Genomic DNA, 24,775 nt, shown 5'->3' with positions numbered 1-24,775 from the left:
AATTCTAGTGCTTCTGTGCAATTGGTTAATCTTTTATAGTCTTCTACGGATATATTGATTTAATCTTTTATAGTCATAAACTTATAGTCTTATACTCATATATTGTCAAATATTCACTTAAATCTTTTATGCAGTGTTTGACTGTTTGATCATTGATTATGACTATGGAGGAGAGTAGTTCCCAAACTCCATGCACTTCTACACCTTCAAGTTTATCTGAGAGTGGTATTGAGTGTTTTGATACTCTGAATCTTTAATAGTTTGATACTTGGATGACTGTAATTGGGATAAACCCAAATGATGTTTGATTGTGTTTTTAGTTCATTTTGAACATTGGAACTTTGGACTTTGCAGGTTTGCACTTTGCAATTTGCATATTAGTGTATTACTGTATTATAAAATGCATATTGGAGAATGTAGGTTTTGTACTTTGGAAACCTGTTTTTATTTTTTAACTTGTTTATATATTACTTTGATTAATATATATGGATTTAAGTTTGCACTTACAATCTTACATATTGTATATTTTTCTAAAACCATAACCGGATCAGTTAAGCGGTTAACCGTAGTTACTGATTTTAATGGTTTTTAGACTGGTTTTGATTTAAAAAATACAAATCTGTAAATTCCGGATTGGTGATGATTTGAACTGCATGGTCCGGTTAACTGGATCATGCACCGCCCTAGTTTCTCTCTAATCTATTTTGTTCTAATCTTTTCCAATTTCCATAATTTCTATCATTATTCATTTTAATCTCCTCCGATTTTTCTGACCTACTCTGGCCCAAACCTACACAAAAGTTCATCTCCTTTCTTGCTGCCGGCTATCTTATAAAACCTCCCGCAGTCCTTGATTTGTTCAAAACCCCAAGTCATCCTGAACACATTAGGATTGGTGTCTCGCCGATTATGATAAACTTTCCATGACATCATATGCTGGGAATATTGGGAATATAGATGGAGGCCACGGTGGTGGGGGATTGTCTCTTTCTTATAGGGATGGGATTTTTTCTTATCACAATTTCATTTTGAATAAAAGTGGTGATAGTAATTCCTTTGACTGTAGTGGTGATAGAGACTATGGAGATGTGAGTGAATCTTACGAGTCAGAAGAAGAATCAGCAATGTTTATCGATCTTCCGGATGAACTTCAACATATGGTACGAGCTTACTGATATGGTCCTTTTATTGTTGTGTGTGGAGCTATTCATCATGAATTGGTTTAGTCTGTATCAATTTTCTTTTTCTTTTCTTTTTTCAGGTTTTCTCTTTCTTGGACAACAGTGATCTTTGTCGAGCTGCCATGGTTTGTAGGCAGTGGCGTACTGCTATTGCCCATGAAGATTTATGGAGGTGCTTGAACTTTGAGAACAGAGACATGTCTGTGGAACAATGTGAGCTTTATTTTATGCAATCTTCCCTCATATTCTCTAGTTTTTGCCTCTTCTTTTTTCTTGGGGGTGTTAGGTTTGAGCATGGGAGGTGAACTCAATTTGAATATACCCTTTATAAGTATTGTACTTCTTTGATTAGATGATGTTTTCCATGGAATCGACCTACGTTGACCCTTTTCCGTACTTTGAGCTTTTTCCATGTTCTAATGTTGTGTTTGTGAACTTTGTTGCGTCCTTTATTCTGTTATTATTTTCAGTCTCTTTTGCTACCTTTTAGAACAATTTTTATGCTTAGTAATGTTTCTATATCCCTTTCAATTTATTTGTTATGGAATCATTGACCTTACTTTGTGGAAAAGTCTTGTGTACATGAGTTATTTACGTGATTACTGATATAGTTGGCTCAAAACAAGTTCTTGCCAACACTTTTTTATGTTACATATCAGGTAGTGTAAGTCTCTAATGAATATGTAGTGCAGATACAATTGCTTAATTACTTTTGTGGATTTCTCTCCTTGTAAAATGTGTATATGTAAGTTACTTAAAGCTTTTACAGTTCCATTGTCTTGTCTACAAGAATCTGTTTTACATGGACATCGCTTATTCAGAATATTGTGCACTGATTTTTCACCCAATCTGGCTGTTTCGTTTGTAAGTATTCTCAAGGAAAACTAGGGACTAATGAGGTCTAAATCGTTGTTTGCTTAATGATCCCTGATCTTTGAAAATTGTTTTGGTATTTTCCCTCAAATTACTAATGAGATCCCAACATATTCCTATTTTTATGGTTTGCAGTCGAGGTCATGTGTCGACGGTTCCCAAAGGCCCTTGAGGTGAATATGTATGGTGCTCCTGCAACTCAATTGCTTATCAAAGCAGCTTCTTCATTGACGTAAATGTTTTTTTTTTGGTTCTGTTTATTGCTGACTATGCTTGATAACATTGAAGGCGTCCCACTAATATTTTCCTTGTGATTCTCAGAAATCTAAAGGCTTTGACTTTGGGCGGAGAAAAACTTGAGGAAACTTTTTTTCATCCATTGGCTAAGTTTAATTTGTTGAAGAGTTTGATTGTCACTGATGCTACTCTAGGAAATGGTAGACAGGAAATACTTATAAACCATGATAGTTTGAGTATTCTTGAGGTAACAGAATGCCGTATGACGCGTATAGGCATCAGGTGGAGTAATGTCACTTCTTTTACCAAAACTTTATTACAATGGGCTTTTTTCTAATATAGGAGCTTTTGCAGGTGCTCACAACTTCAAACCTTGTCTTTGAAACAGAGCGGCATGTCATGGGCTGTACTCAATTGCCCTCTATTACGTCTGCTTGATATAAGCTCTTGCGACATGCTTTCAAATACTTCAATTCGTTCAGCAGTGACCTCATGTCTCCTATTAGAGTCGTTAGATATGTCAAATTGTTCAAATGTTCTTGAGGAAACACTACGTGAAATAGCAATTACTTGTAGAAATCTCTGTGTTCTCAATGCATCATACTGTCCAGACATATCGCTATCGGTACATTCTTATATATTCCTACCTTTTTTTTGTCTCTATTTTTTAAAGAAATTTTCAGTTGGGTCTTCCTAAATCTTTATATTGACATGATCCCTTTCATTTTCTTTGAAGTCTGTAAGGCAGCTGCCCAAGCAAACCGTTCTTAAGGTCCATGGCTGTGAACGCATCACTTCAGCTTCTATGGCTGCGATATCTCATAGTTCTATGCTGGAGGTTTGAAGACTTTTACTTGCTTAACTAGTTGTCTTTCTGTCTGTGCAGTCCTTGCACATAGTTTAAACATTCAGATCTGGTCATATGACTTGTTGCAGGTTTTGGAGCTGGATAACTGCAGTTCGTTGACTTCCTTGTCCTTTGATCTTCCTCGCTTGCGATCCATAAGATTAGTGGATTGTCGCAAGTATGTTTTATGCTACATCTTGCCTTCCACCCCCTCTCCCTCTTTGCCGCCGGAAAAAGAGAGAGGGGGGGGGGGGGGGTTATATGCCTACCTGTCTGTTATATTTTCAAAAATTTCTTACAGGATTTCTGTACTCTCAATACGATTCGCTCCAGATTCTCCGACTTGAATTTACAATGCACCATGCTTTCATCCATAATGGTGTCTGACTCCCAGTCGATCCGTCATATCAATATTACTTCCAATTCACTAGAAGTATGTCTTTAACTTAGTGGTTTGATCTCTCTCCTTGCCCTTTCCTTAAAAGATATATTGGTGTACAAATTCTGAAACGGTGCATTTGTATTGGTTTCAGAAATTGGCATTGCAGGGGCAAGAGAACTTAACTACATTGGCATTGCAATGCCAACGCTTGCAACTAGTGGACCTTATGGGTTGTGTATCTTTGGCAAATTCTATCTGTGAAGTTTTGAGTGACGGTGGTGGATGTCCCATGCTGAAATCATTGATTCTTGATAATTGTGAGGTTTGTGAATTAGTTTCGTTTCATTGCTAAATTTTTTATGAACCTTATTAAAACAAGCAAGTTCAGGAATCTCTGCAGGCTTTTTCCCCCTCTGGTTACTTATGAGGTCCCGGGAGGCGGGCGTTAAGAGCAGTCAGTAGTCACCCATTTATGTCAATCATTTTGAACATGAAGTTCTCATTCCACAATTCGGATGACTATTTTTTTTCCTTAATCAAGTGGAACTGATATATTGGAAATTCTTTGGGCGTTGAAGTCGAGCACCAAAGAGGTCGAAAATTGTCAAGTTGTTTTTTTGTGTTGTCAAATGGCATTTATTGCATCAGGTTTCAGCAAACTGTAGTATGCACATCACAAATTATACTGCATTCTCAATTATGGGGTCAGTTGTCTCTTGTGCAATACTCGTGGTTTATTTAAATTATGTAGTCAGTCATTAACCTGAATCACGGCTGTCCTTTGAATAGTTCCGAACTCTTCTCGATGCGACGTTCCTGAGAATCTGTTTTATATTTATATATTTGAATGGGAATTCAGATGCTTGTAGTTTTTATTGTTGGCTTTTGTTTCTACTGTAACTTTTTTCCTCGTATACTGCCTAACATCCCTGTAAATTCCTACTAACTTTGACGATATTACTGTGCTAGACTTTGCCACAGTGTTACTGCTCTTGAACTCACTTGTCCCAGTCTTCTGTAAGTTAATTTTGATGGCTGTGATAATCTTCGAAGAGCATCATTTTGTCCTGTAAGTGAGAAATTATTATTGCTTATCCCCGTTACATACAATTAACTTTTATATGGGATTTATCACTTCTATTCTTTGCAACTGAGAAGAGAATATTTACTATACACTTACTTTTCTCATTCTTTGGTTGCTCTTCGGTCCATCAATGTGGGAATATTACCCAAATTGAACGTGCTCACTATCGAAGCACCGCTTATGGTTATGCTTGAGATGAAGGGGTGTGGTGTTCTAGCTGAAGCATCTATCAATTGTCCTCTCTTAATATCTTTGGACGCTTCTTTTTGCAGGTTTGCTGCTTTTACACATCTTTTTTCTTAATTCTTTTACCCTCATTATTGTTCCTTAACTTCCTTTCTTATGCTGTATGTTCGCGCTCAGCCAACTCAAGGGTGACTGCTTGTCTGCTACAGTGGCTTCATGCCCGCTGATTGAGTCGTTACTGCTAGGGTCATGCCCTTCTGCTGGTCCTGGTGGACTTTACTTCTTGTGTTCACTTCCACATTTGACCATGCTTGATTTGTCATATTCATTTTTTATGACTCTGCAGCCAGTTTTTGAGTCTTGTTTGCTGCTGAAGGTATTATCTTTGAATTCCCTGATGCATACATACTTCTTCTATGTGTACCTGGTGTGGCATAATTATATTCCAACTTGAGAGTTTTTAGTTTCTTTTTGTTTTTGAGTTTTGTAGTCTTGCCTATGAATATTAACTCAAGTTTCAGATGCATGAGGTAGCCTTGTTTTTGTTGGATAGAAATGTCGAACGTACCGTTCTTTTGTTTGATTTCTTGTCGTTACCATGTTCGGAGACTTCCTTCACATGGTGAGTATTCTTGCATTTGTCATGCCTTATACAGTTCACAAGGAGAGTACCAATTTTTGTAGAAGTATGAGTGCTTGTGGTTATCACGTTCGTCATTTTTAGGGCAGTTCGTCAAGTGCAAAGGTCCAAAGGACAGTGGAAAATATGTGCTTCTTTTTTGTTCCTCATTGCTAATTTAACATGAACTAAAAAATAAAAACACAATATACATTTTGATGTGGTCTAGATGATTCTCCGTCTGGAGAGGTTGTTGAAAACTTAATGAGCTGATGCCATTAAAATTGCAGACGCATTGCACACTTTATTGTAATGTTCAAGCAGATTGCTTACTGATTTGTTACTGTGTTTGTCAAATTTTTTGGATTATTTACTTCAAGACTGACCTTCGCAGCTTCCCTGATAATGCAACTTCTCTTCTTTTAGGTATTAAAACTACAAGCTTGCAAGAGTCTCCCTTGTTCCTCATTGGAGCCTCTGTACAAGGAAGATGCTCTACCAGCTCTGCGGGAGTTGGATTTATCTTATGGGACCCCCTGTCAGTCTACCATGGAGGATCTTCTTGCTTTCTGCACACAACTCACTCATGTGAGCTTGAATGGCTGTTTGAATATGCGTGATATTAACTGGGGCAGTAGCGGGAGTCAACTTTCCACATTACCTGGTGTATATAATTCATCCGCCTCGTCTTCTCAGGAGAACATGCGTCATCCACTTGACCAGCCCTACCATTTACTGCAGACCTTAAACTGTGTGGGTCGTCCTAAGTTAAGCAAAGTTTTCATTCCACCTGCGGCAAGTTTTTGTCCATTTGTCTTCGTTAAATCTTTCTCTATCCGCCAATTTGAAGGATGTTGACATTGCTTGTTTCAATCTGTGCTTTCTTAATCTGAGGTATATTCCTTTATGGTTGACATAATTTCTTCAATTTTGACTTTTTATCTGTTTCAATCTTAAAATGTTGCATGTTATCCAGCAATTGTCGCTCTTTGGAGATACTGAAGCTTCAGTGTCCAAGATTGACTTCTCTCCTTCTTCAGGTATGTGGCGTTTCCTCAATTTTTGAATCCTGATTTTATTTTCTCATTTATGGTGCCAACTCGTGAAATGTATATCAGAGGTGCATGTAGAAGAGACTGTCCATTGGATATCTTTATAATTAGATACCCAAGTTGGAAAAAAATTTGTTGGCATCACTTGTCCTTAGATATGTTATGTTTACTGTCGGTGAAATATTTGTTTCGTATCCTATCAGGGAGCATGCTATTATTAGATTAAGGATGCTGTCAGGTTTGCTGCTTCAAGTTTTAGCATTTACTTCAACACCTACTTCCAGTGGAAGAAAGGAACTAGTGACACAGGAAATATGCTCATGTATTATTGTTAGCAGATATTTGTTCCAAAGAGGAGTAATTATACCATGTGAGAGCGTGCTAATGCTATTTCGTTTTTTTTTTTTTGTCTTTGTATTCCGCTAGTCATGCAACATTGGCGAAACAGCAGTTGAAGCTGCCATAAAACACTGCAGCAAGCTGGAAACTCTTGATGTCCGCTATTGTCCAAAGGTGAGCAAACTTGTTGTATACCTGTATTTTGTTGTTTCCTTGGCACTGAACTTGGTTGAACCATAAGTATATCTTCAATTTGTTCTGTTTTTCTTTAATATTATATTTTTGCATTCCTCAATTGCCTATCCTATTTAATTGTATGTAAATTTGGGTGATGGTTACGTACAGATATGCTCAGTGAGCATGAGGAGATTACGCACTGCATTACCAAATTTAAAGCGCATCTTCAGCACGCCCAAAGGGGATGGGGAGGCTCGAACTCGAGATCTCTATGAGATACTACAAACATGAGTATTATCTAAGCTACTTGGGGTTCTCATTAGTTAAGCCTTGTTGTAAGACTAGAACAAATAATTATTATAGTTCTAAGTCCCATTCAAAAGTAATTATGTCAATTCGAGATGTTTGTTTATTCTAGATTTAGCGTAACCAAATTAAATATTGGTGCAACATTTAGAATAATGTGGATTTGTTTCTTTTAAGTATTATTTAGTACATTCTTTTACTTAAGATAATATTATTATATTTAAAGTAATCTTATAATGATTGAATTACTATTTAAGTTGTTCCTATGTTATTCTTTCTTTTTATTATTTTGTTGTTTTATAAATGAAAATGTTGTGTAAAGAGTAATGTAGCTCTAATAAGCTACTATTGTTTTTTTTTCTTTTTTAAGATTATTTAGTGTATTTTTTTTATTATATTTAAGGTAAGATTTTTACCTTTTTTTCTTCTTTCTTTAATATAATGTGCTATGTTATGCATTTTAAAATAATCGAATCAATGACTTGCATTATTTATTTTTTATACGTTAAAAAGTAAAATTCTTTTCCTTACACTCTAATTATTATAAATGACTTTCAAAAACAGAAATTTGAATGTATAATTATTAAATTGTATTTATTCGAAAAACTTTTTAGTACTCTCCAATTGGGCACAAAAAATATTTTATTTAAGTATAACCAATTGCGCTGCGCTTATAGTTGTCGATGCAAACATTTTTGGAAGGAGATTGCTTATTACTTATCAATGTGTTGGGAGATGATTGCTCATCGGATTGGGGCTACGTAGTTGGAGAGATCAAGGTCTTGCTCGCGTCTTTTACTGTTTGCACTGCAGTTCAGGTGCCTCGGGGTTGCAAACTGGGTGGCTGATTCGTTGGCACTTGGCAGAGAAGGGTTTGCTTGTTCACGTGTTTCAAAGCTGGAATGGTGGTGCCCCTTGGAATTCCAGACCTTAGTAGATAGTGAGCGATGTCACGGAACTAGTTGGCAGCAGTCCTCCTTATCGTGTCTCTTGAATATTTTCTTCTTATTTTATTTGCTCTTTCTGGTTTTCTCTATCTATTGTTTTCCCTGCGCCCCACCCCTATTCAACATATTTAAAAATTGAAAAATTAAATTGTGAATCTTAGGATTTGAACTTAATACCCTTTTACTCCCCGTCCCACATGTTGGGGTGACTTTTACGCCCTGCCCTTATTCAACATATTTGAAAATTGAAAAATTAAATTGTGAATACTAAGATTTGCTACTTTCATGTTACACTTGTCAACTAATTAAAATATTATCTTTACATACCACTTAATGGGTATTGATTTTAAATTTTATATTATACACTTCTATAGTTTTAAATTGTTTAATTTTATACTTTATTTTATAAAATTTTAGAGTCTTAAGATTTTATCAATATCTATGAGTAGATGGCCACATAATGGCTTTAGGGTTTAGTGTTTAGGTTTATGGTTTAGGGCCTTTAGGGTTTTGGGGCTTAGGATCTTTAGGATTTTGGGTTTAGGGTTTAAGGCCTTTAGGGTATTGGGGTTTAGGATCTTTAGGGTTTTGGAGATTATGATTTATGAGTGTAAGGTCAAATTTTAACTGAAGATTTAAGATCTTATGTTTTTATCAAGATCAATTCAGTTGACTTAGAAATAGAGACTAGTGAGTCATTTTTAACTTAGGGTAATAGAGATTAGAGAGTCATTTTTAACTTAGGGTTTAGGATAAATTTTTATCAATATTTATTCAATCTAATTAAGAATGTGATAGGATTATCTTTAGAGACTTATACTTTAGGTGTTACTTTGATTTTAATAATAATATCAAATTAATATATATTTAAACAAATAAATATTTATATATATTATGTTATATATATATATATGTACTATGTATAGCAAATGTATAGTAGGGCGGGTGGATCGGGTTGGGAGACAAACCCGTCCCTACTCCGCCCTACAACGGGTTGAGATTTTTTACCTGGTCTCCGTCCCGCACAAACTTCGGGTCGGAGAAAATCCACTCGGGATGGGGCGGTTGCCATGACAAGATTAGGTTGTTTTCAGTTTTAATAAATCCCTATTAAGTAGGGAGAGTTGTTTCTGTTTTTGACTATTTCTTTTATGCACTTACCATGATGCTGTTAGTGCAGAACGTGGGCTGTAATTTCTGCTTTCTGTTAGTTCTTGTAAGGCTATATAATAGCCAAAGTTGTTATTCAATAAAGTGAAGTCATTCTCCCAGATTTGTTGAGCTTGTTCAATCAGTTTTTTCTTAACATTTCTGGTATCGGAGCCCCCACTGGGCTTGAAGAAAACAAAGCGGCAGTCTTTGTGGTTTGCAGCAGCAAAAGAGAGATGACAACTGAAGGAAACTTTGTGCAGCCAGCTATTCCTCGCTTCGATGGTCATTATGATCATTGGAGCATGTTGATGGAAAATTTTCTGAGGTCTAAGGAATACTGGAGCTTGGTGGAAACTGGCTATGATGAGCCCAAAAGTGCAGTGGTGTTGACAGATGCGCAGCAGAAGAAACACGATGAACTGAAGCTAAAAGACTTAAAGGTGAAGAATTACTTGTTCCAAGCTATAGATCGAACCATTCTGGAAACTATCCTGCAGAAGGACACTTCCAAGCAAATTTGGGACTCTATGAAGAAGAAGTACGAGGGTAATGAAAGGGTGAAACGATCTATTCTTCAAGCTCTTCGCAAAGAGTTTGAAACTCTCGAGATGAAGTCCGGAGAAGGTGTCTCTGACTATTTCTCCAGAGTGATGTCTGTTGCAAACAAGATGAGGGTTCATGGAGAATTGATGAAAGATGTCACAATAGTGGAGAAGATACTACGATCTTTGAGCGACAAATTCAACTACATTGTCTGCTCCATTGAAGAGTCGAAAGACATTGATTGCCTATCAATTGACGAACTACAAAGTTCATTGGTTGTTCACGAGCAGAAGTTCCATAGGCATAATGGAGAAGAGCAAGCGCTGAAAGTGACTTATGAGGAGAGAGCAGGAGGCAGAGGTCGTGGTCGTGGATTTACTCAAGGAAGAGGAAGAGGAAGAGGAAGAGGCAGAGGGCGTCAATCCTTCAATAAGGCTCTGGTGGAGTGCTACAAGTGTCATAAGCTTGGACATTTCCAGTATGAATGTCCAAATTGGGATGAAAAGGAAAAGGCAAATTATGCCGAGCTTGGAGAAGAAGAAGAAATGCTGCTAATGGCCTATGTAGAGATGAACGACGCAAAAAGGGAAGATGTGTGGTTTTTAGATTCGGGATGTAGCAACCATATGTGTGGAAATAAAGCTCTTTTCTGCAATCTCAATGAGAGCTACAGACAGACGGTGAAGCTAGGGAATAATTCGAAGATGGCAGTGATGGGGAAGGGAGATGTAAGGCTGAAAGTGAATGGATTCAATCATGTGGTGACTGAGGTATTCTTTGTGCCTGACTTGAAGAATAATTTGTTGAGTATCGGGCAGTTGCAAGAAAGAGGCTTGGCAATTCTTATTCAACATGGCCAGTGTAGGATTTATCATCCTGAGAAAGGTTTGATCATTCAAACCATGATGTCTGCCAACAGAATGTTTATCTTGTTAGCTGCGTCACAACCAAGTAAGCCGGCTTGTTTTCACACAGCCACACAAGATTTGTCACACCTTTGGCACTGCAGGTACGGACATTTGAGTCACAAAGGGTTGAGAACTCTTCAGGTCAAGAGAATGGTGCTTGGAATACCAAAATTGGAAGTTCCAACAACTGTTTGTCCTGATTGCATGATCGGAAAGCAGCACCGAGATCCAATTCCAAAGAAGAGTACTTGGAGAGCATCCCAGAAGCTTCAATTGATTCATGCCGACATATGTGGTCCTATCTCGCCTACTTCAAATAGCAAGAAAAGGTACCTAATCTGTTTTATTGATGATTTTAGTAGAAAGGCGTGGGTTTATTTCTTGACTGAAAAATCTGAAGCATTAGTTACTTTTAAGTATTTTAAAGCCTATGTTGAGAAGGAAGTAGGTGCTTATATTAAGTGCTTTCGCACTGATCGTGGAGGTGAATTTACTTCACAACCTTTCAATGAGTTTTGCAAAGAAAATGGAATCAAAAGGCAGCTGACAGCAGCCTATACTCCGCAACAGAATGGAGTTGCAGAGAGAAAGAATAGGACCATCATGAACTTGGTTCGAAGTATGCTCTCAGAAAAGAAAATGCCAAAGACATTTTGGCCAGAAGCAGTGAATTGGACGGTATATATTCTGAACCGAAGTCCTACTCTGGCAGTAAAAGACATAACTCCAGAAGAGGCTTGGAGTGGGGTAAAACCTTCGGTTGAACACTTTCGAGTGTTTGGTTGCATCGCACATGTCCATGTACCAGACGCAAAGAGAATCAAGTTGGAAGACAAGAGCATTACTTGTGTGTTGTTGGGGGTCAGTGAGGAGTCTAAAGCCTATAGGCTTTATAATCCAATAGCCAAGAAAATTATTACTAGCAGAGATGTAGTTTTTGAAGAAAATAGGTCTTGGGATTGGGACAAGAGCTATGAACAACAGGTGGTGGCTGTGCTGGAATGGGGAGACGATGAGGAAGAAATTATTGTGAGTGATGAAGGTGAAATCGAAAGTGAAGATGGTAATATTGCAGAAGAAGTTGAGGATGCCTCTCCACATGCAGTAAGTGAAAGAAGGGTTCGAAGGCAGCCTGTTTGGATGGAAGATTACGACACAGGGGAGGGTTTGTCCGAAGAAGAAAATGAAGCCAATCTGGTTTTGTTTACATCTGCCACTGATCCTTTCTATTTTGAAGAGGCTGTGAAAAGTACAAAGTGGAAGGCTGCTATGAACTCAGAGATAGAAGCAATAGAAAAGAATGAAACTTGGGTGCTAACCGATCTACCTGCAGGAGCAAAGAAGATCGGAGTCAAGTGGGTCTATAAAACGAAGCTAAATGAGCATGGAGAAGTTGACAAATATAAAGCTCGTCTTGTGGCAAAAGGGTATGCGCAACAACATGGGATTGATTACAAAGAAGTCTTTGCACCTGTAGCGAGAATGGACACGGTTCGGATGATTGTTGCCCTAGCAGCTCAAAAGGGTTGGGCAGTTTTCCAACTTGACGTAAAATCAGCCTTTCTGCATGGAGAACTAAGCGAGGAGGTGTACGTTGAACAACCAAGAGGCTATGAGCTGCAAGATTGCCCACACAAAGTCTACAAGCTGAAGAAGGCTTTATACGGACTCAAACAAGCTCCAAGAGCTTGGTTTAGTCGTATAGAAGCTCATTTTTTGAATGAAGGGTTCGAGAAGTGTCACAATGAGCATACACTGTTCGTCAAAACAAGTAAAGGAGGTAAAGTTCTAATAGTTAGCTTGTATGTTGACGATTTAATCTTTACTGGAAATGATGAAGCAATGTTCAATGAATTTAAGAGTTCAATGGTGCGTGAGTTCGATATGACAGATTTGGGAAGGATGAGGTACTTCCTTGGAATTGAAGTTTTACAATGTGCTGATGGAATTTACATTAGTCAAAAGAAATATGTTTTGGATGTGTTGAAAAGGTTCGGGATGGAGGAAAGCAATGCTGCTCAAAATCCGATGGTTCCAGGTTTTAAAATTTCGAAGGATGTAGATGGGGTGAAGGTTGATACTACATTTTTTAAGCAAGTGGTAGGAAGTCTTATGTATCTCACAACAACCAGACCCGACTTGATGTTTGTGGTTAGTCAAATCAGTAGATACGCAGGGCAGCCAACAGAGCTTCATTTGCAAGCTGCAAAGAGAGTGTTGAGGTACTTGAGAGGTACAACAAACCTTGGGATTTTCTACAAGAAGGGAGGGAGTGAAGAAATAGTTGCATATACTGATAGTGATTATGCTGGTGATCTAGATGATAGAAAAAGCACTTCGGGGTATGTCTTCATGCTGAGTTCTGGTGCAGTGTCATGGTCTTCTAAAAAGCAGCCTATTGTCACACTCTCAACAACTGAAGCTGAGTTTGTAGCTACATCCTGTGCATGCCAAGCTGTGTGGATGAGGAGAATTTTGGAAAAGCTCGGTCATACACAAGGAGATTGTACTACTATTTTCTGTGATAATAGTTCTACAATTAAACTGTCAAAGAATCCAGTGATGCACGGACGGAGTAAGCACATAGATGTGCGGTTTCATTTCTTGCGTGATCTTACTAAGGAGGGTGTTGTGGAACTAATTCATTGTGGTGCACAAGATCAGGTTGCTGATGTGATGACTAAGCCATTGAAGCTCGACTTGTTTCTGAAGCTGAGGGAGCTGCTAGGTGTTCGAGAAGTTCCTGATGTAAACTAATTGCTATCTGCAGTTAGTTTAAGGGAGGGAATGACAAGATTAGGTTGTTTTCAGTTTTAATAAATCCCTATTAAGTAGGGAGAGTTGTTTCTGTTTTTGACTATTTCTTTTATGCACTTACCATGATGCTGTTAGTGTAGAACGTAGGCTGTAATTTCTACTTTCTGTTAGTTCTTGTAAGGCTATATAATAGCCAAAGTTGTTATTCAATAAAGTGAAGTCATTCTCCCAGATTTGTTGAGCTTGTTCAATCAGTTTTTTCTTAACATGCCATCCCTACTCAGTGATTTGGGACAATGGGGGGAAAGTATAATTTATAGATTATGAATTTTGTTTTTAAATTTAGTCAATATATTCAATCACGGGCTGGATGACAAATTTTCCCGATGAAGAAAAAAGTGAAAAAGGAAGAGAGAGTAGAACGCGTCTTAGTTAAATGCAGAGATTGCGGGCGTGTCAACAGTACCAGCATCCTCATCTACTTCTTTACCCACCTGTCTCTCTCTTCTTCACTTTCTCACTCACTCTGTCTCCGTTTGTTTGTTTCTTGGTGGCCTTTCTCTCGAGATATACCACACCCAAGGAGCCATGACCGGCAGAGAAATCCTCCACAAAATGAAGGTACTTTCTTTGCTGAACATAACATTTTTCCTTCATTAATCGCGTGAAATTCGAATCCTTTACGACTTGGATCATTGACCATGTTTTTAGCTTTTCTGGGTCATTGTCCTTGCACACCTTTATTTACGTGTTTCCATAATTATTCTTAGTTTTTGGTCAACGTAATGAAATGGGTTTTATTGTATAGATTGCGATATCTTCTTCTACTTGATGGAATTGATCTCGTTGATAACACAATCAACAAAAGGCTAAATCATGTTTTGACATGTTCAGTCATCAGTGTTGATTAGGACTTTTGATTTCCAAATTTTAGAGGATTTTTGATGCAAAACTATCGAATTTAGAAACCAAGTCTTTGTAATAATGTAAACAGTTAAACCTGCAGCTGTTGGGCTTTAACCGAAGCTATACTAGTGGCTGTCTTTTGGGTATTAGGTCGTTCATACAGCAAATTTTGACAGAAAATATAGTGAGGTTAAGGATTGATATGTTGGTATTCTGTTATTCCTTCTGTGGCTAGTGTATGCACTTTGTCAATATCAATCTTAATCAGAAAGTGGTCATACATTTATCCTCTAAAGGTTTACTTTTGGGGGATTGTGAATGCTGTGAGAGTGAAAGTAAGATGCAACTTTGTAATTAGAACTTTTGCATTGACATATATGGTAAGTTTTTAAGAGTGCTTAAGCTCTTCAGGACTCCAAATAGGGCATACCTTTGTTGTGTAATAATGCGGTTAATGAGCACGATTTCTACATACTATATCAATTCATATGAATGAGTGCTCTAGGATTTGTTGAGGGTATAACTTTACTTAGGACTGAATGATGAAATTCGTGAATTCTAATTTTATATTGAATTTTTTTTTCTGTTATGGGTTTGTGTAGTCGACCTAAAATTGTTTGCAATGGAGGCTTTCACAGGGATGATGACGACGACGATGCAAATGCAGATGAAATTTAGTCTAGGAAATTTAAATGATAGGGCTTGGGATAAATGAGTTTAAAATTTAGGTTGGGTTACTTGGGTAATGGAGATTATATATTTGGGCATCTAGTATTTAATTGTAAGGGCAACTCTGCCTGTTCTGGAGTTATGTTCTTAGATGTACTTCTGAGACAGATGTTTATGTTGTATCGTGAGCTAGAGTACCAGAACTTCACCATTTGTGAGTAGGAAGTATATCAGTTTCTATGGGCTAAAATTTCTGGTTTGGTAGAAATTGAGTACATTGTAGTGTGCTGAATTCTTTCTTCATTGGCAGATGCTCAGTTGTTCTAAATCATACTAATATGTTCTTTACTGAAAGAGCACATGTGCCTTTTGGTCCACTAGTGTTTGTATTATACAGGCCAAACTCCAAAGAAGCTTATGTTTAAATAGTGTAAGGCAGTTACTTGTCTATGCGTTGTAGTGCAACCCCGATTACTAGCACAAAACAGGAAGAAAAAGAAAAGAAAGAAAAGAAAAGAAACAAGAGAGTATGACATTTAATGGTTACCATTGTCAATTTTGATGAATTGAAATAGTTCTGGTGTTTCTGTTCAGTTGCTTTGAATTCATTCGATTATGCTTTTGTTGGATTATTTGCTTCGACATATTTGTGCAGGAAAAGGTCGGATTGGGCTCATCCTCAGACTCTGGAAAGGGGAAGAGTAAGATGTCAAAACACATAACACATGGTTATCACCTAGTAAAGGGGAAATCTCATCATGCTATGGAAGATTATGTTTATGCACAGTTCAGGCAAGTCGATGACAATGAGCTTGGTCTCTTTGCAATATTTGATGGCCATCTGAGCCATGAAGTTCCTGAATATTTGAGGTCACATTTGTTTGAAACTATTCTAAATGAGGTAACTTATGTGTACGAGTTGTAGCTTATGCAATATTTTTTTGGAGCAATTATTCTTTTCTCAAAAAAAAAATGTTTATGTACATTCATTTTTCTTTCGTTTTTATTCTTGACCACTTCTTCTCCTGAGTGAGATATAACAAGTCATTCTTCAATATGAATCTTGATGTTGAAAGCCTGCAACATATATTTTACCCATGCAGTAGTATCATTGTGAAAAAGCAATTGGTTATAGGTTAGCAGTAACATAGTATTTTTTTAAATGCAATCAACATGAATCATGTTGGTGATGCCAGCTGGTTTAGTGCTGAAGGCTTTTTTGAATGGTTTCTTGGTTGCCCTAACTCTGCCTGGGGAAAGATTATAGTTTCTTCTCTCTTTCTTTCCCAAGCAGCCCAGTTTCTGGACAGAACCTGAGAATGCGATAAGGAGAGCATATCGTGTAACTGATACTGATATCTTAGAGAAAGCAATAGATTTTGGGAAAGGGGGTTCAACTGCAGTCACAGCGATATTAATTAATTGTCAGAAGCTGGTGGTGGCCAATGTTGGTGATTCTCGGGCTGTTATTAGCAAAAATGGTGTGGCCAAACAACTCTCTGTCGATCACGAGCCAAGTACTGAAAAGAAGATCATTGAGAGTAGAGGTGGCTTTGTATCAAACTTTCCAGGTATGAAATCTAGTGACATAAACCGACACACTTCGGAGTTAATTTGATTGGCATAAAAATGATTTCATTCGTTCACTTTTATTATACTGTTTGCCATGGAACTATGTTTCTCTTTGGTACATCTTAAATTGTAATGTTCCTTCATGTAAGTGAACTTTTAAGATTCTGGATATTCTTGTTGCACGGTTAATTTTTATGCCGTGGAAATTATTTGGGTGATAGATATGATCTGGTTTTTGGATGGTATGCTAAAGTAATTGAAATGTTGTACTGTAGTACTTGGTCCAAAAGCCTCTTTGTTGATTGAGCTGTGTCATTTCGAATTATAAGTTAGTCTTTTAATTGTTTCACTCTAATAGTTTAGGGATTAGCATTTCCTAGGTCGTTGACCTTTTTCTCGTTAGTTCCTTTCTTTCAGTAGTACACCTTTTAGCCTTACAGCTTGACTAATATGGCACTTGAAATTGAAGCCAGTAATAGCGTTATTTGCAGTTCTGGAAGTTGTTTTCAACAGCAAGCCATTTAGATAAGTGAATTTAACTGCTAAACTTCCATTGTTGCTTGAGCAAATGCAATATGTTGTGCCATGCACTTGTGAACCTCGTTGAATTTGAAAGAAGTTTATTTATTTTTCGTAATCACTTTGATACCATTCGACTATAGTTTAAAATGGATGATCAGCTAAATTGGCATGGAATGGATGCATTTGTTCGTACTGATATTTCAGTTCAACATGGTACTTTTTTAATACTTTTTTTGCTGTTAAGACTGTAACTTCTATAATGGATTCAGGCGATGTTCCTCGTGTTGATGGGCAGTTGGCAGTGGCAAGGGCTTTTGGTGACAAGAGCTTGAAAGAGCATCTCAGTTCTGAACCAGATGTGGTGGTTGAGATGATTGACGATGACACGGATTGCATTATCTTGGCTAGTGATGGCTTGTGGAAGGTAAGTATTGTCTGAACTATTTGTACTCTTCTATTGTGTATTTCACTTTATTGGAACAGTTATAGCACCATTTTTCCATCATGCCCTGTATACTGTGTTCTTATATGCATTACCAAAACGAATGTCAGGTAATGTCGAACCAAGAAGCAGTAGATGCTATCAAGCACATGAAAGATGCTCGTTCAGCAGCAAAGCTCCTTACTGAAGAGGCACTTAATAGGAATAGCACGGATGACATCTCCTGCGTAGTTGTAAAGTTTCAATGACCTTGGAATTCTCCATATAATTGTCTTCGAAGGAATCCTCAGCAATGTTTGGAAACACTTCAGCTTGTCAATAATGGCATTTGTATTTTGGTATGCTTTTCCTTCCATCAATGTTTTATAGATGCGAGCAAATTGAACAAGGCTGATCGGAGTGTTCAAATCTTGACGGCCACTCCTGATGCTCGAGTTCGTACCTGTGCTCATTGCTCTCATACAGTTCTTAAATTCTTATGTGCTTTTTAATCATCTGAAAGACACCAAACAAAGTGGTCTACTGTAGTCTTCTCTGTTTCATATTTTTCTTTTGTCAATGGTTGTAATTTGCACTTCTTGTAAATTCCAGTCAAGACCCTTTTATCTCCAATAAGAGGAGCTATTGATATATCTTCTGCCTCTTTCTTGGTTTCCTTCTAATATTATAATTTAGAACTTTTTTGTTTCCTTCAGACAGGTTGTGAGGACTTTCGGATACTGTGTGTAAATGTTGTGAAAGGAAATTTGTGACAGTGATTAACAGAGACCACAAACCTTGTCTTTCCTTAGTCACAAGCAGTTCTGATAGTGTCAAAATGTAGGGAATGAATGCACTCTAAATATTTAAATATAGATTCATAGCAGAAGAAGCTATAGCAGGTGAATACGGAGCTCATATATGTAATGAAGTTGCTTTTTTAGAAACCATGTTTGTGACACCACAAACAGCAGAAGCAGAACTACTGACTTATTAAGGTGGTCCTGTAATATGATACTTATTTTCTTGGAATCTAGTAGATGCAGGGCACTGAAGGAAGCAATAACACATTGACAGAAGAGAGTGAGCATCAAACATGATCAAAGACCCTTTGACCTTATTTGATATGGGAATGCCTGTTGTAACTGGAGCTGCCTCGAGGTATGTTCATATAGAATCCACTTATTTCATCAGTGTTCCAACACTGACTTTCTTTGGTCTGAGGAGGAGTACTACCTTTGCGGCTTGTGTTGTTTTCACCATAAGATTCAGTTGAGCTCTTCCTCCTTCGCTCATTGTGTCCTGCCAACCGCCTGCGACAACTTCGTTTTGCTTCATCGAACTCCGATAACTCATGGAACCTGCAGCAAACATCAGGTGAGAGCTCTTTTTTTGTTGTCATCTGAAAGTGAAAAACTCTGTTTTTGTGAAGTAACATTGTGCAAAAACTAATTCGCATTTTAATTGCCTAATCTCTATGATTAATGTTGCAACATTTATCTTTCTATATCTAGAGCATATTATGTGGATACAAAAGCTTGGAAAATATAGTTCTATGGGATCAAATACTAATTAAGCCAAAAAAAGAAAAGCAAAGCAAAGCAAACCAAGAATTATGAATGCAAAACCTGCTACATTGCTGACAGAACCGCTGCCTGAGCCCTGAAACAATCACGGCAGGTGACTTGGCATGAACCTCACACACCTTATGTCGCTTATGGTATCGCTTTGCATCGGTCAAATCAACCGTGCACCTCTCCACCTGACAACTAGGTGGCGACACCCCACCGCAACCACCACTACTGGACCCTTTTCTCCCATAAACTGGTTTCCTCTTGTCATCACCACCTCCAACACCATCTTCTTCCTCCATTTCATCCTCTAATTCTTCTTCATAGTCTATGCTTGCTTTATCTTTCATTGCGTGCTTGGTTTGTTCAAGAGTTCTGGTATCCATTTTAGTACTAAGATGTGAATGGTCATGGGATTTGGTGAAGCCAAGTTATAGTACTTGAAATAATAGATAGTGTAAGGGAAAAAGTTGAAAGAAGTGGATGAGGACCACAAGAAACATTTTGTTTTTGGTTACTAGTGCTTGTGTGTAGGTACTACAAAAGGAAGTGGCGAAATTGTACTGATTTGTTAAGGAGGAAAATTTAGGTTTCAAGTTTTGTTATGTTTTGCCATGAGAAGAAACTTTGTGCCTAACTCTTGTTTTTATGTGGTTGGAGATGGATTGTCATTTGACATTGTATCAAGTTCATGCATTTCATGATATTTTATGTATTGCCATATGCGGTACACTGGTATGCTATTTTCGATTTTCGGGTTGATTTTTACGATAATCAAAGTTAACGTCGAGAAAATGTTGACGCGTGAAATATAAGAGGACTAGATGTACGCAACCTTATCTCGCTATGAAATGAGTAGAGAATTATTGCTGCATATTACAGTTTACACAGGTTTTTATTTTTTATTTTTTATTTTTTGATGAATTGAGTTTTGAAATAATTGAGAGGGGGACACATCAAGTTTTTATTGAACCCTTTAATGTGGACCCATAGAGCATAAAAGGGCTTTGGAAGAAATTCTTCCTCTTTGAGTTGGACAAGGAGGTGTCCTATGTTTGTGAGGGTACCCATGCTTTTATCTATTCAAAAATGGCCTATTGTGCATCGCTAGCTAGCTAGTCTTTCTATTATACATGCTTTATTCCCTCTCCACTTTTATCTTCTTCTATCTTTACTAGATTGGAGACATGTTTTCATTGATGAGTTAATATATACCCATAATGAGATGATGAGTATAAATTAGCACATAACCGTGTTGCAGAAAGTAAATTGGTTGCGAATGAATCTTTTCAGCAGGAAATTCCAGCTCCACTCTTGGTTGTGAATGAATATTTCCTGCAGGAAATTTATGTTCAACTATTATTAGCACATAACCTTTCATTTTTATGCTCCGTATGTTTGGAGGAAATTTATGTTCAATTATTAGCGTTAATTAGTTACTCTTTGCTTGTAGGGTGAGCCCATCACCACAACTTAACCAGTGCAGTGCGCAGATTGATAGAAGCTCCTCCCAACATCATCTGGTTCACGAAATATTCGACCCGGCCAATGGCTCGCTGGGTGGGACAAGAGAATTAGTCCTCCAAACAAAAATCATTATAAGGTAGTGAATGATAAACTATAGTGACAGGTACAGTGACATGACACAACGAAAGTATTTCACATGGCTTCTGTACCTCCAATAAAGTCTCTGTCCTTAATAAAGCAAGAGTACTTTCTGTTGTACTTAATTGGTGTGGTTTAGAATCCAATCTCTCAATGTTAATAGAGAGAACATAATTGTGGACTGTTTTCCATATCAAACCTTAATCTTGATCACATGTAAATGATACTAATTGTGGATGTATATGCCTCTCAATGCAATATCTGGGTTTGGTTACAATCACCAAGCTTGATATTGTAGTGGCTTGTGGCTATGCCTATTCGAGCCGAGTGTTACAGAGTACAGAGTCCATACTCCCCTACTTAAGGGCCTATGTCCCTATCCGTCCGTATGCCCTCAGACACCTTTGGGTGTCCACATTTTAAACTTAGGGACCTCAGCTCTAATACCATCTGTAACAGTCCATCTCTCTGCACTAATAACACTTTGTTCGTGTTGGGTCAGTCCATACTGGCCTCGCACGGCTTTGTCTTCCCAAGCCTAGCACCAGTCCATACTAGTTTGAGTCCAAGAAAAACGTTTGTTATTAGTTTAACTCACATATTTCCTGCATGATGTGGGACAAGTTTTTGTACAATGTTATCCCATCGCCACTCAATAGTTTGTCCAACACCTCCAAACTTGACACTGTAAAAGCTTATGGTCCCAATCACTAGAGCCGGGTGCTACAATTTATGTGGGAAGATATGATGAAAATGGACGGTATTGAAGTAAACCCACTAACTAAGACAACTTCCCAAATAGTCCTAGAGATGTATCCTAGTGGATCTAATTAATCATTAACCATATGAGATTCTGAGCTCATTACCTCTCTTAGTCAATCGATGGAGACTCTACTTTTGTCCCACATATATGTGACTTAACCTCAACATATGTGAGTGAGGGTAGTACATAGATATATATATATATATATATATATATATATATATATATATATATATATATACATACATACACATATACATATACATACATGCATCACTAGATAGCTTTAGTTTCCACGTATGTATATATATCACCAGATAGCTTTAGTTTCCACTTCTCCGCGTCGCTCCATAGACAGTGATATGCACAATGGAATGGCTTTGGAACAACCAATATACAAGTGAAGAAGAAACTCTTGGGCCTAATGGTAGCCACTCCTTTGGATTTCGAATAGATTGAATGTTCGAATCCTTCCACACGCTAAAAATGACTAATTAAAATTAATATTATTTACAGAAAAGACATATACAAAAGTGCCAATCACTCTCAATTTTTTGAATTGAATATTTTGGTCCAATGTTCCTCTAAACTTTATAATCATTTTACAACACAAACTTCCAATAATCATTTTACAACACACAAAATCTCCAATCATAAAAGCTTTCAACATCACTTACTAGATTCCATAGCAACTTCAAAATACATACAAATCCACAAAAGAGGCACTATACTATCTCCAGACACAGAATGCAACACCTACACATGAGAACAAGAATGTAAAGAACGTTTGCAATTTAAAGTTATGTACATCCATGGGGTTCGCTATCAACTTAATTATAAGCTAAAGGTAGATAATTTCTGATTAGAGACTAATAATTGCATGTTACAAGTTACGTACGAGAAATGACATTTTTGATACTGTACCTAATGTCGCCATATTAGTTTTCAACCTCATTGTGTTAGACTTGTAATAAGTCCCACATCGGTTTGGTATAAGTGTGAACCCGACCTCAAACACTTGAGGTGCTTTTTTAAGATAAAGCCACACATGCCTTGGGCCCATAACATGTGGCCAATACATCAGGTGGATTGGACCAAATCTTTTACTTTTCATATCTTTCTTCTCGTATCAAGGTATCGGGATTTCACTCATACTAATCCAGTGAAAATATCCCTGGCCATTACTATACTTGTAGGTGTCAAGTATCACATTGAAAGATGTGGGAATTCACATTGAAAGATGTGGGAATTCATTCCTTATTTATAAGGACAACCCCACTTCCTTACATACCAACAAGGCCTTTTCCTAGTCCAAGTGAGTTGGGCTTCGACTCTTAGTAGATGGGCTAAGAAGGAATAAAGCAGTGCGGGCCCGATGTATCATCTGAAATCAGACAATCCAAAGCGAATAATATTGTTGGTGTGTATGGAGGTATGAATTTACAACAGTACGCAGGAGTATAAATGAAGTCGAGCCGAGCTTAAGGGGTGTTTATGATGAGTTCATTAAGCTCTTTAGAGTGCAACCCGAACAGAACTTTTAACGAGCTTCAAAATTTGTTTCCAACTCGAGCTTAAAAAATATGTTTGAACTCCATTTGCTAATCTAACCAAACAAGCTCTTAACGAGTTAATTTGAATCAATTATGCTCAAAAAACACTCGGATTGTTAACACCCCTACAATGGAATGGCTAGAAGCTTATAAGCTTAACAGATATAGTCCAAGCCTCATGAATTGGATGATACAAGCCCATATAATACCAAGCCTCATGATGCTTTGATTCGACAAGCTCATTATTTGGGCCTCAGCATTGTATGATACCAAGCCTCATAATGCTCCGATTCGACAAGCCCATCATTGGGGCCTAACCATTGTAATGCCAGTGTAAATAGGCTCTCAGTGGTTAGAATAGGCCCAATACATGACAATGTTTGGGCCTACACACACATTGAGGCTTTACTACTCCAATTCAAGGTTTAGCCCCAACCCAAACAAGTATTTCTCATGGGCAGTTGTTTTGCAATGGTGACATTTTTATTACGGACCACAAAACAAAATGTATTAGAATACGTGTTTTGTTAAGTTTGTTGAGAATGAAATGTTATATGTATTGATACATATAAATTTGCTGGCTTGAACATAACATGGGCAAAAACATAGTCCTTTCACATTTTTAATTATTCCTCTCCTTTAACAGAAAACATTGCATAATAAACCTAGTTGTTCCTTTGTTCTTCAATACTTCTATACTTCTATGCTCCATTGTATCCACTGGATCCTTATGATCTTGAATCTCATCAACCGTTTCGTCCGTCTCCATATACCCAACACCATTATCAACTAACGAATCGTCATCATACAAACCACCTTCTGTAACATCTCTTATTCTTTGGCTGTTGTCTTCTTGCCAACTTTGTCTTCAATCTCCACTCCTTTCACCACCCCGTCATTCTTCGCGTAACCCCTCGCCCCGCTTGCATTGGCTTCATTCGCGTCTAGCACTTCCTCCACGTCGAGGGCTTGCTGTTTTGCTTCATTCAATCCTTGCCTCCTCGTCTCATCTGAAGATTTAGGCCTCACATCAACACCCTGCGATATATATTAAGGGATTCTCAACACTTTATGGAACTCCCTTACAATATTAAAATCATGCAAACCACATCCATAACTGGATGGTAATGTAACTTTTGATCCATGATAGAGTTTGCGTTCCAATTTGAGAACCTAAAGTTGAAAATTGTTTATAAATTGTAAACACAAGTGAAAAAATTGTTTCAATTTGTGGGGGTCACTGCCCCCAAATTTTTTTTTAGGATTATTTTACAGCAATACAACTCATTACTATTATGTTAAGGAAATTGTTCAAAATCATAAATCATAATCTAAAATATACAAATCTATATATACAAGAACTAAAAATACAAATAGAATAAATATATATTATATATGGGCATATAATATATATATACGTTGTTGCTCTCACGCGGGATCCCGCATTTGTGTTAAGATGCGGGATAATGTTTATGTCTTTGACTCATGTTCATTGAAATGGCCATAACTTGATTCTCGGATGTTCGTTTTGGGTCTATAATATAGTAAATCGAAGCTTGTTTCGAGTCCGACAGTGTGGGTCTAAAGCATCACTGTTAGGCAT

At 37.5% G+C, this 24,775-nt stretch overlaps 2 protein-coding genes and 1 pseudogene across 3 annotated transcripts; 2 read left to right on the top strand and 1 right to left on the bottom strand.

Moving 5' to 3' along the window:
• The first annotated feature begins 775 nt into the window (after nt 1–775).
• LOC119985453 lies at nt 776–7,465 on the top strand (annotated as a pseudogene).
• A 6,556-nt stretch (nt 7,466–14,021) lies between these two features.
• On the top strand, nt 14,022–18,333 carry LOC119985387 (probable protein phosphatase 2C 39). Of its 2 annotated transcripts, none has more exons than XM_038829685.1 (5): nt 14,022–14,211; nt 15,821–16,066; nt 16,460–16,736; nt 17,529–17,683; nt 17,812–18,333. In XM_038829685.1, the coding sequence occupies exons 1-5, from the start codon at nt 14,179–14,181 to the stop codon at nt 17,947–17,949; spliced, it is 849 nt and encodes a 282-aa protein (XP_038685613.1). In that variant the 5' UTR covers nt 14,022–14,178; the 3' UTR covers nt 17,950–18,333. The 2 variants fall into 2 exon arrangements, with proteins under 2 accessions (XP_038685613.1, XP_038685612.1); XM_038829684.1 differs by lacking the exon at nt 14,022–14,211 and adding an exon at nt 14,262–15,692.
• LOC119985388 (squamosa promoter-binding-like protein 3) lies at nt 18,192–20,698 on the bottom strand. The gene is made up of 2 exons (XM_038829686.1): nt 19,309–20,698; nt 18,192–19,041 (listed from the first exon to the last, which is right to left on the bottom strand). Exons 1-2 carry the CDS (start codon nt 19,635–19,637, stop codon nt 18,798–18,800), a joined length of 573 nt encoding a protein of 190 aa, XP_038685614.1. The 5' UTR covers nt 19,638–20,698; the 3' UTR covers nt 18,192–18,797.
• Nucleotides 20,699–24,775: the final 4,077 nt, after the last annotated feature.

The sequence above is a fragment of the Tripterygium wilfordii genome, chromosome 19 (assembly GCF_013401445.1).
Source record: "Tripterygium wilfordii isolate XIE 37 chromosome 19, ASM1340144v1, whole genome shotgun sequence".
Taxonomy (NCBI): domain Eukaryota; kingdom Viridiplantae; phylum Streptophyta; class Magnoliopsida; order Celastrales; family Celastraceae; genus Tripterygium; species Tripterygium wilfordii.
The sequence above is the reverse complement of the archived record's forward strand: the minus strand, read 5'-3'. Positions and strand labels throughout refer to the sequence as shown.